At 51.5% G+C, this 12,477-nt stretch overlaps 1 protein-coding gene across 5 annotated transcripts in view; it reads left to right on the top strand.

Annotated features, from left to right (window-relative positions):
- RBM22 (RNA binding motif protein 22) overlaps positions 1–12,477 on the top strand; it is a 50,756-nt gene that overhangs the window by 20,665 nt on the left and 17,614 nt on the right. Inside the window, exon 3 of one of the 5 annotated variants that reach the window (XM_085898920.1) lies at positions 7,447–7,543. The exons of the other annotated variants lie outside the window; for them this stretch is intronic. Coding sequence (XP_085755046.1) covers positions 7,478–7,543 — 66 coding nt within the window. The 5' untranslated portion in view covers positions 7,447–7,477. The remainder of the gene's footprint in view (positions 1–7,446; positions 7,544–12,477) is intronic. 5 annotated transcript variants of the gene reach the window in all.

Below are 12,477 nucleotides of genomic sequence, written 5' to 3'. Positions count from 1 at the left end.
AGAGCCCGAAATGGGTGCGGCAGCGGCCGCAGTGTATGACACCTCCCCCCCCCTCTCCACCAAAACCCTTCCCCAACCCTTGCCAAAACGGCTCGGCTGAGTGCATCCGACATGGCCCAGCTGTGCGCCATGCTGGCGGTAATGATCGAAAAAATGGATGCGAGTATGAAAAACGAGGTGAGACGCATGAACGAAAAGATGGATGCAAACACAACTGAATTTATAAACAAAATGAAAGGCATGAACAAGCAAATGAAGGAAGAAACGAAAAAGCTGCGGGGTGAGACGCAGAACATGGGCCGATGCCTGCAGGCGGGCATGAAGGCCGTGACAAAGGAAATAATAATAGTTGAGACAAGGGAGGTAAAGGGTGAAGAGGTGACCGAGTTGGCAGAGACACGGGAGACAGAAAAAATAGAGGAGAGACTGCACGATGAAGACGGGGTAAGTGACGCACACACACACGGAGGTAGTGGAGGATAATGGGGGTGAGCTCGCGGAGCGTGCAGGGACCCGGTGCGAGCAGCTGGATGGCCTCCTCCAGGAACGAGGGGAGGGAGTCTGCCCCCTTGAGGCGAGTCACGACCAGGTGAGTTCGGTCGTGCTTTGCGAGGTTGAGGGGACGAGTGCTGTGGACAGGTGCTTGGAGAGCTTGGGGGGTATAGAGGCCCCGGAGACCCTTGTGGGGACACGTATCCCCAGTGTGGTTGTCCCTGTGTGTGTGGTGCAAGGTGTGAGTGCGTCCCCGTGTGTGGAAGCGACCCCGTGTGTGAGTGGTGTGGTGGCGATGGTGCCGGAGTGCGTGCTTCCCAGCACGCCGTGTGTGGATGAGGCACCGCGGGTTAGTGCCCCCGCGTGTGTGGATGAAACGGCCAGTGTGAGTGAGGCACCGCGGGTTAGTGCCCCCGCGTGTGTGGGTGAGGCACCGTGTGTGGATGAGGCACCGCGGTTGAGTGCCCCCGCTTGTATGAGTGGGGCACGGTGTGTGGAAGAGACCGCGTGTGTGAGTGAGGCACGGTGTATGAGTGAGGCACCGCGGGCGAGTGCCCCCGCGTGTGTAAGTGGTATGGTTTGTGTGAGGAAAATGGCATACGTGAGTGAACGGCCGAATGCAAGGGAGACCGTGTGTGTGAGAGAGCGGTATGTGAGGGAGATGTCGGTTGGCATGCGGGAGCACGCAGCCGCGTCTCCCGGTGTGAATGTGATGGTGTGGACTGTGTGCGTCGTAACACGCAGGTATGCGTGTGTGGATTGGAGACGGAGACGGCGACAGAGGAAAGGAAGCCGAGTAGCGGCTGTAGTTGTTTCGGGGACCGTGCCGGGTTCACCCAGCAGTGAGCACGAGGTCCGTGCTGTGCAACGCACGAGACCACCACGTGCTCGCTTGCGAGAGTGAAGTCCCGGTCCGGAAACGCACGCGGTGGATTTGCCGATCCCGCGGACGGACAAAGTTTAGGCAGGTAAATGGATTTGGACCGGACGGGTTCTCCACGCGATCGTGTGTGTTAAGCTCCAACGGGCAAAGCACATGTGTTCGCGTGGGGAACCCCTCGAGACGTGGGGCTTGTGGTTTTTTTTTATGCGCACGGTGACGCCATGGCTGCACGTGGGGTTGGAATCCGGCAGGAGGGGTATCTCTGCCGGATGGTACCGTCCAAGGAGGGACGAGGTACACGTGCAGCTGCATGACGTCACGGGCAGGTGTAAAGTGCGCGAGCTCTGAGTTGCCGCGCAGGTGCTGCGCATGTAAAGAAAAAAAAAAAAAGAAAAAGCAAGCCTCACTTTCGGGTGCACAGGATTCCTGGGCAAGGGGTGGAAGACCCCCTTACCCGGGGCACAGGATGGAAACTAGTTAGGGGGAAGGGTTAGCTTAGTTAGACCGACTTCATGGGGCAGGGGTAAGTCCTCATGGAGTCCGTGGAATGGATTAGTTAGAGGGATTTAGTGAGCTTTAGGTTGGGAAATAAAATGATTGATTTGGAGACCGTGACAGACTTGTGAATGTGTAGAGGGGACGTAGTTTAGCTACGTAGTGTTAAAAGGAACGTGCTACTAGTTTAAGGGACGACGTGGGAGCACGAGTTAGTTAGGGGATGCAGATAGAAGGATGGCAGACTTCAGCGGTGAGTGAGTTGCAGAGTTGTTGGTGAGTTGTGAGGTGAGTACTTGGTGAGTGAGTGAGGCCAGCGGGTCTGTGTGTATGGAGCGAATGGGGAATGCATGGTGCGATGAGTGATTGGGGGGAGGAGTGACTCCCGCCCAAGGGACCCCGGGGTCAGAGTAAAGTGAGTTAGCTGGGTTAGTCAAATTGAAAAATGGAGGTCGTTTTGCTGTTGGTGGGAAAGTAGGCTCGAGACCCATTTGGAGGGGTGCAGGAGCCCTGTTGACGGGCTTGGGAGCGTGGCTGCGAAAGGTGAGTATCGCTGAGTGGGTACCCCGGGCACCAGGCTAGTCGGCCGCGGTAGGCCATGGGCCCATGGGGGGCCGGGATAGAGTAGTGGGCACGGGTGCGCCTGCTTGGTGCGGGGGCTCGGGGCGCCATTAGCCGCGTGGGCAGTGTTGTGGGCACGGGTGACCCTCGGAAAGGGGCCCGGGAGGCCGGCCTGCCACGTGTGCGTTTCAGGGGAGGTGCCATGGGGGGCACTCCCCGGTGTTAGGGAGCTGGTAGGCTCGGAGGCAGTGTAGTGCCCGGGGGTGCCATAGCGGGAGAATCGGCAGAGGGTCGTGCCTGCCAAAGGGAGCCACGTGTCCCAGCCAGGAGACAGTGTGAGGGCACGGAGAGAAAATTGGGGGGCGAGGCCCGAAATTGTAAGGACACCAACACAGGCGACGGGAATCTGGGTTGTTAGAACCAATAGTTTAAGCGAGAGGCGCTTGTTGAAAGCCCCGGGGTAGTTTAACAGTTAAATGGTTAGGGTAGATTAGGAGATGTACCCCTCCGCACCATCCATCCCCTCGCTGTCGTTGTGGGCCGCTGGACCCACTTTGGGTAAGATCGCCGAACTCTGGGGAGGCCATTCTGAGGCTTCGTTGGCCACTTGAGCTGGCACGGAGACTACGTTTGTGCAGCCCATGCACCGTTGTGGTTCACTGCATTCAATTCATCCATCCATTCGTTGTGTTCATTGCGTGTGCCACTTGAGCTGGCACGGAGACTGCGTTTGTGCAGCCCATGCACCGTTGTGGTTCACTGCGTTCAGTTCAAAAGGGAAGGCCTTGGACTGCGTGTGAGCAGCCAGCCACGTTCCCTGTCACCTGCATTGTTTGAGCCAGAGACTGCATGTGGGCAGCCTGGCTCCCTGCTAACTGCTTTCTTTTGCAGAGTTCATTGATCCTGGGCCATGGTTTAGTGTAAAATTTGTAAGTTAAGGTTAAGATGTACTGTAAATATGAGTGCGCCCCCGGCATGTCTGTCTAGCGCCGGCAATTTTATTTAAGTCGTCCGTGTGAGTGAGTTTGTTTAGGTAGTTACGCAGCCCTCAGGTTATTTATTTTGGGGACACGAATACCATGAATGTCGCACTCAGGGATCCGTAGGTAAAATGTACTAGGGGAAAACTACACATGATGGCACACGAAAATTTGACGACTCGGGACGAGTCTGTAAAAAGGGGAGGGGGTAGTGTTGTGGTTACCAAATTCGCAAACCACCATTCAGGTCCCTTAGGTGAGGTATCTCGGCAAGTATATGTGTAGTTAGGCCCAAATCCGTTGTCTAGTGGGAATACATGTCATTTATGCGAGCTGCGACTCTTCAGGATAGCCGTTTTTCTTTTACTATCTTTATTTTGGACCAACCGCCATGATTACCACCACAACCACAACATCAACCACCAACCACAACGCCGCTTCACCACAACCGCCACGACCTTCACGTCACACCTCGCAACCGTAGCATCGCCACCGTTCTTGCCCCGCTGTGGGTGCCGGTGTTGGACTCGTGCAGAGCGCGCGTCGAACAGCGTGTACAAAATCACGGATTTTGTGCTTCAAAAACGGATCAAAAACGACACACGCCCACTTTTTGCCGTCCAATCGGTGAGCGAGGGACGATTTGGCCCCGCCTCCAGGACGATCGATATATGCAAATTTGTGGATCAAAAAGCCTTCACGCCCACTTTTTCTCGGGCCAATGGGGAGCGAGGTGAAAGGTCAAAGGGAGGGGGTCAAAGGCGAAGCTACGGGGGGATAAAAGGACCGTGTTCGTCAGTCGAGAAGGGGAGAGTCCAAAGAAGAGTCGAGAAGAGGAGAGTCCCGAGGTGGAGAGGCGGAGAGTAGGAGAGTCGGAAGCAGAGGGTCAAGACTTCGCGGGCGGTGGAGCTGCTCGTCGTGTGCGGAACGGAGGGGACGGAGCTGTGGAAAGGCGGCGACACCAGACGAGGGGGTGCTCGCGTCGTGCAGGAAGCTGCACCCGAGGGAGGCCGACAGCGCGACCTGGCCGAGGTGGAGACGCTCGTCGCACATAATAAAGATCCTCTATACCCCGAGCATCAGCAACCCCCTCCTGTTTCCCCCCGCGCTGAGATAGTGCGACCAAGGGGGCCCCTTTCCCACCCCCTGCCAGACACTGTCCGCGAGGTCCGCGGAGTTGGGGCGCCATCGCCGCTCCGCGTCTCATCACCAGACGGGTAGGCGCGACCCGGTCTCGGCCTCAGGCCCGCCTCATCCTTGAGGGTATTCTTTCCTTGGTTTTGGGTATGTGTTGTCGGCGCCGTCTGTGAAGTAGAATTGTATAAGTGTTGCCGTGTGCTCGGTAGTCGGTATTAGCTCTGCATTGTTTTCGCTTTTATATTTGCTTTTTGTGTAAATGGAATTGTGTTTTTTCTGTGTGCTTTTGGTGGAATTGAATGTGTGCTTCCCGTGTGCCGCGAATAAATGTGCTTTTGTGTTGAACTGTTTCCCGCTTCGCTTCGTCATTTCTCCCATTGAATCCTCATCTTGCTTCACGTAAAGGGTTGGTAGTGGGCTGAATACGCCCGATAATTAATCGAACCGTCGAGGTCGACGATAACACCGCTCGGTTATTCTGATAGTACGGAACGGGTCGCTTAAGTGGCCCGTGTCCGAAGTCGACCTGCGGCGAGGTGCGATCGCCCGGTCTACCCTCCGCGTGGGTACTTAGGTAGGTCGACCCGGCGAGCAACCCTATCCCACGCGGGGGCTGATTGGCTCGATCGCGGTGAGACCGAAAGGTCCACCCGTGACTGGTTCCCGGCGTTAGTCCGAGAGGGTCACGACTGGATTGTCCGTCCGGTGGGCGACGTGCCGCGATTCGAGTTACGTGGCCGTCAGCACGCCGGCGGGCGCGAATACCGCAACAATATATATATATATATATATATATATATATATATATATATATATATATATACATATATATACATACATATATATATATATATATACATATATATATATATATATACATATACATACATATATATATATATATACATATATATATATATATATATATATATATATATATATATATATATATATATATATATATATGAGCTGGGGTTCAGAGTCCGGATGGGTACCTGGCCATCGGAGAAAGGGGGTACTCCGTGCTGCGGCACCTGCCATTGGTCATCGGCCTGGTCCCGGTCGCACGTGGTGGACTCGTGGTTCGTGGCGGAGCTCGGGTGGTGAATGTTCGGGGTCCACAGAACTCCTCTCCCCGTAACAGCCACCGTGATGAACGTGACCACTCCAGAACTCCAGTACATCTTCTCAGAGCATGCTCGGGGATCTTTATCCACCTCCCACGTGAAACACACACAGCTCTCGTACTGCTCTGCTCTCGCACTGCTCTGCTCTCAGACACCACCAGCGCCAACGCCAACGACAACCCTCCGAGTCTCCGAGATATATATCTCCTCCCACACGGGGAGGGGCCTTGGCGAGAATCATCTCGCTGTCCGTCTCTCATTGGCCCACGGCCACATCCCACCGGGGCAGAGCCGTGGCCCCTGTTCGGAGATCCCGCATTCTCCATGTGGCTCCGCTCTCGAAGAGTAACAGCATCCATGTTGCGTCGGTGCAAGAGTTAAAACGTTTGTGGAAGGAGCATTGGTGGGAGTGGCATGGAACGGCTGCAAGACCCTGCCCTGGCAAGTCAGAGTGCTTGTAGACAGCGGGTGGGTAGTGAATCATGATGGGGGATGGATCATGCAGATGGGATGGTTTATTAGATATCTCGTTGGATATAATAACCTAACTAAAGACATCACAACGCACGTTTTCGAGCCTCCCACTAAACAAAAAGGAAAGGGATCTGACTACACACGTACTTACCGGCATAACCAACTTTGGGACCTGAATGTTGAGTGCGCATGTTTTCCAGATTCGTAATACGATTCCGCCCCCCCCCTTTTTTTATAGACTAGACCCGAGTCGTTAATATTCGTGTGGCATGCAGGTGTAGGTTTCCCCCCAGTACGTTTTACCTACGGATCCCTGAGTGCGACATTTGGAATACATGTCCCAAAAATAAATAACCTAGTGCGTTGCGTTACTAAACTAACAGACTCACTCGGACAACTTAACGACATTGTCAGCGCGAAACAAACAACAGGTGGATTAAAATTATGTACATTTCTAATATTTACACTACCATGGCTCAGGACCTGTGATTTGAGGAGAGGAAATACAGCAAAGTCAACATTGATGGGTGAGTGCGCAGCAGGCATCGATGGTCGGATGTCTTTCGGGCCGTCAAAGGTCCCTTGTTTGTCGTTGAGTTCTTCTTTTTTTTCTTTTCCTTTTTTTTTCGGCTGCTGGAGGCAACTCACCCTAACACGGCAGGCCATACGCCGTCTCACAGGCCATTTGAACTGGCCTTTATGCAACAGGACCTCCGGGCTGCTCAATGCAGTCCCTGGTCCATTTGAACTGGCCTTCATGCAACAACAAGGAGATATCTGGGCTGCTCAAATGCAGTCCCCAGGAATGCGGCTGCTTGCAGGGCAGTCCCTGCAAAACACTTTCAGAGGTGGTCCTGGAGCACATTGTGAAGGTTGTGAATGACAATGCAAACAAAGGCATGGGCAGGTATGGAGGCAAGGCAAAGGCAGGCAAAGCATGGCATGGCAAATGCAGACCAGGCAAGATGCAGTACAACGGGAGGTCGGCACACGAGGCTGGCCGGCCTCGATCTGGTCTCGTGGGGTTGTGGAGGGTGTGTGGTGGCGCCGGCCAGTCCGAAAACGGGCTCGGACCTACCCGACGGTCTCCCCCCAACCTATCGCCTTTGCCTGTCTTTGTTCATACCCACCTCCATTAGCTTGCAGCAACACAACAACGACGAAATTTAGACTTTTATTTTCTTTTTATCTATTTATTTTATTTTATCTATTTTTTTTTATAATTACGTATGTCCCTCGCCCCCTTATCGTCTTTGTTCGGCTAACCTGTCCTGACCGTCTATCCCCAATCCCAAAGATCCTTTTTGAGGGGACTGAGGAAGAGACGAATGAATCCGTCTCGAGGCCCAATGCAGCCTCAGAATAACGCCCTCAGATTTCAGCAATCTCCCAAGGTGAGTCCAGCGGCCTACGAACAGTGAAGAGATGGATGTTGCGAAGGGGTACACGTTTCCTATCTATCCTTGCATTTATTAAATGTTAATCTATCCCCGGGGCTTTTCAACACACCTGTCTCTTTAAACTATTAGTTCCAGCAACCATGATTCCCGTTGCCTATGTTGGTGTTCGTTATTAATTTGGGCCCGGCCCACAAATTTTCTCTCGTGCTCTTGCACAATTTCGTGGCTGGGCAGCGTGGCTCCATTGGCCGGGATACCCATCTGCCGAACTCAAACTACGGCATCCCGGGTCGCTGAGGCTGTCTCCGAGCCTACCTACTTCGTATGAACGTGGGGAATTCCCCTGGCAGTGGCCCCTTCAATGCCCACGTGGCATTTTGGTGCTCCGGGTCCTGTTTCCATGGGCTGCCCATGCCCATTACACCAACTCGGTCCCTTGGACCTATGGCCTACTCTGGCCAACTACTCCGGTGCCCAGGGGGCCCTCTACTCAGTGCGCACATTTCCACAGCCACGCTCCCAGCCGGTCAATAGACTCCTGCATCCTACAAAAAGGTTTCGTGCCTTCATTCACACCAACAACAAACTGACATCCGTTTTGGTTAATTTAACTTACCCACTAACTAACATTACACTAACCCCCGGTTCCCTTGGGTGGGATTCACTCCTCCCCCCAATCATTCATTCACGCCATGCATTCCACCATTCACTCCATTCACACTCAGGCCCGCTGACCCACATTCATTCATTATGTTTCTTTCTTCTTGGTTTTATTTTTATTTTTCATTTCTCACATCACACTGATGCTACACTCGCTACGTTCCCCAAACTAATTTGTGCTCCCCGTCATCCCTTACTCTAATGCACGTCCCCTTTAACTCTATGTAGCTAATCTACGTCCCCACGACACGTTCCACATCTGTCTATGTCCCCAATCCATTTCTAAATTCGAACCTAAATTCCCACTAACTCGTCCCACCAGGCCCCATGGAGGACTGCTCATACCCCATGAGGCCGGTCTATCTAACGCTAAACCCATCCACTAACTCGTGCTTCTTTGCCCAAACACGAGGATGTTCGCTACATCCCGGAGCGGCATCGTGTACTCGGAGCAAGGCCCTCCGAACCTTGTTTCGCCAGGTCGGCAGTTTATGACTCGCTCGTCCCCTCTGTCTGGGCGATAAATGACAGCGTAACGTCGCCCCGTCAATTGTAACAACCGCTCGCTTCCCCGGTGTTCCCCATGCGAGCCACGCATTACTTACGTGGCCTTCGTGCCGCGCGGTCCCCGCCGATGATGTCACTCGCACACGGACCCTGCGAAGCTTGCTGTGATGTCCCTGGGACTTGCTCCATGCGTCACGTCGGCCTCCGTGCACGTGGTCACATGGGGCCATGTGCTTTCCAAATTTGAACAACCCAATTTGCCCCCATTTTACCCGTCGACGCTGGTATTTTGTACCAGGCGCCGAGTGTTTTAAGGCCAACTCCCGATCACGCAAACGTGCGCACCTGGGCCGTCCGCAAAACGTGGAACGGACATCGCACGCAGCGTCCCACGGAGCCGGCGCGGTTTCCAAAACAATTCCGTGCGGCCCATTAGGCTTGTTCCCCTCTGTTACAAAACCCACATCTCCCGTCTGGATCGGTCCATGTTCCATCTTCTCATGCACTCACACATGCCATGTCATTCGCATTCTGCACACACTCCAACACACACTCTGGGACATTCACATCAGAGGCTCGTGTTAGCCCAAAAGATCCTGGGGTTTCTATACCCCCCTAGCTCGGCATGTGCTCATTCGCACCATGCACCCGCTTGACCTCGCACAACCCCACCGGACTCACCTCGTCACGGCCTGCCGCGAGGGAGCATACCGTCTCCCCTCGTTCCTGTGGGAGATTAATCTGACCCTCACATTGGGTCTCGACACATTCCCCAAGCTCAACCCCAATGTCCCCTACCAGCTCCACTTGTGTTTGCTCCTCTTTAATTTCATGTAACTCGCCCATTTATTTACCTCCTCTAATATCTGCGTCTCTTTTACCTGATCTATCTCCATTCGTGTGTCTGTTAATTCCGTCATCCCCTGTCCGAGTTTACACGTTTCTCCCTTAATTATTATGGCGTCGCTCGTCCCCTCGACCTTGCCCATCTCCATCGCGGTCCGAACAGCCGTTAAACTCCCCCTCGACACGGTCGTTCCTCCATGTAGTGTACTGGTCCCATTTGTAACATTCTGGACCACGTTTTCCATTTCGCCCTTTACCTCTGCCAGCCCTGCCTTCCAGCTTGTTCGTAAGTCTCTTCCCATGTTTTTCATATCAGTCTTCAGTGCTTGCGTATTGCATCTATTCTTTGCGTTAGTATCTCCATCATCTCCATAAACTGCTGCGCTGTCAGTTGCTGGGAAAGATCTCCCTGAACGGTGTTGTCCTGAGCCATGGGTTCCTTTAATCTTATCTCAAAACCCACCTGTACCAGCTTGTCTTGGTCCGCCATGGTCCGTGCTGGGAATTAAACAAAATTTAAATCCTGCTTTTAATTTGGAGGGAAAGGGGGGGGGGGTTGTCAAGCACACCCTTGGTCCGAATCCTGTAAATTTCTCTATGGAGGCGGAGGGGTTCGAACCCCGCTGCTAAACACCAATTTGTTGTGGATTTGAACCCTGTAAATTTCTTGTGGAGGCGTGGGGTTCCTGGTCCCACTCCTGACTACCAATTTGTTATGGGCCAGGGGTCGGTGACGAGAACGACCGCTTGGTGGGGAAGTTTAAGCCGTATTTAGAAATAAAGAATATGCAATGCAGTATTTACAATGATGAAATCAACACTTAAACAATTCTACTTATAGACGGCCCACACGAAGACACACACACACACACACAAAAAGAAAAGAAAACCCAGAGATCTTTATTGGACCCTCCAGCCGATGAGAGAGAGACGAGCTGGGAGTCACAGTCTGGATGGGTACCTGGCTGTCGGAGAAAGGGGGTACTCAGTGCTGCGGCACCTGCCAATGGTCGTTGGCCTGGTCCCAGTCGCACGTGGTGGACTCGTGGTTCGTCGCACGTGGTGGACTCGTGCCACCTTTCCAACAAGTCAGTTCATCAAATTTCTGCCCTACTGGAGCTGCCCCGATCAACTGTAAGTTCTGTTATTGTGAAGTGGAAATGTCAAGGAGCAACAACAGCTCAACCGTGAAGTGATAGGCCACACAAGCAAACAGAACGGGACCGCCGAGTGCTGAAGCGCGTTGTGTGGAAACATCGTCTGTCATTGGTTGCAACACTCTACCAATTTCCAAACTGCCTCTGGAAGCAACGTCAGCACTGCTCGTCAAGGGCTTCATGAAAGGGTTTCCTTGGCCGAGCAGCCGCACACAAGCTTAAGATCACCCTGCACAATGCCAAGCGCGGCTGGAGTGGTGTAAAGCTCACTGCCATTTGACTCTGGAGCGGTGGAAATACGTTCTCTGGAGTGATGAATCACGCTTCACCATCTGGCAGTCCGACCGACGAATCTGGGTTTGTTGGATGCCAGGAGAACGCGACCTGCCCGGATGCATAGTGCCAACTCTAAAGTTTGGTGGAGGAGGAATAATGGTCTGGGGCTGTTTTTCATGGTTTGGCCTAGGCCCCTTGGTTCCAGTTCAGGGAAATCTTAACACCATAGCATACAATGACATTCCAGATGATTCTGTGCTTCCAACTTTGTGGCAACAGTTTGGGGAAGGTCCTTTCCTGTTTCAGCATAACAATGCCCCCTGTGCACAAAGCAAGGTCCATACAGAAATGGTTTGTTGTGATTGGTGTGGAAGAACTTGACTGGCCGACACAGTGCTCTGCCCCATCGAACACCTTTGGGATGAATTGGAACACCCATTGCGAGCCAGACCTAATCGCCCAACATCAGTGCCCGACCTCACTCATGCTCGTGGCCGAATCGAAGGAAATCCCCCCTGCAATGTTCCAACATCTCGTGGAAAGCCTTCACAGAAGAGTGGAGGCTGTTATAGCAGCAAAGGGGCGGGGGGGGGGGGGACCGACTCCATATTAATGACAATGATTTTAGAATGAGATATTGGACGAACAGGTGTCCACATACTTTTGGCCATGTAGTGTACGTGTCAAAAAATTTTTTTCGCCAAGTAACAAACACTACAGACCAACATACTTGGTGAAATGTTTTTTCACCAAGTAAAAATATTCTCTCACTCCTCTCTGCGGATCTGCAATTCGGGACGAATTCAGAGCCAAAGTATGGTAAAACGGCAAACTTGTCCGATTCTTGTTCCGATTTGTGTTCAAAATATAACTTTTAATTTTAATATGTTGTTCCTCAATCATAAACTGATTAGACAGATGGGCAAATGAAAAGACATGATCCAATTGCTTAATCCCACTTTTCACTTCACATGCACCGATTAATTGAAACGGCACTCAGTGGAGCGCAGACTTCCACCAGACTGAACAGTTTATTTTTAGCTCGCCTGTTCAAAGAACAGAGAGCTATAGCCATACACCCGGCGTTAGCGTGAGCGTGAGCATCAGCGTCAGCATCAGCATCAGCGTGAGCGTGAAAATGTTAAAATTTTTGGTGCAAGTTATTTTTTCCTTTGTAATGTTTTTATCTACCACACTATTTTTTATACGCCCAATATATATACATATATATATATATATATATATATATATATATATATATATACATATATATATATATTTATATATATATATATATATACATATATTTATTTATATATATATATATATATATATATATATATATATATATATATACATATATATATATATATATATATATATATATATATATATATATATATATATATATATATATATATATATATATATATATATATATATATATATATATATATTGTTACGGCTGTGGAAATTCCTGAA

The sequence above is a fragment of the Eptatretus burgeri genome, chromosome 10 (genome assembly GCF_056783735.1).
Source record: "Eptatretus burgeri isolate ZD-2024b chromosome 10, Ebu_testis_v1, whole genome shotgun sequence".
NCBI classification, from domain to species: Eukaryota; Metazoa; Chordata; class Myxini; order Myxiniformes; family Myxinidae; genus Eptatretus; species Eptatretus burgeri.
Note: the sequence above shows the minus strand (reverse complement) of the source record. Positions and strands in the feature narration are given on the sequence as shown.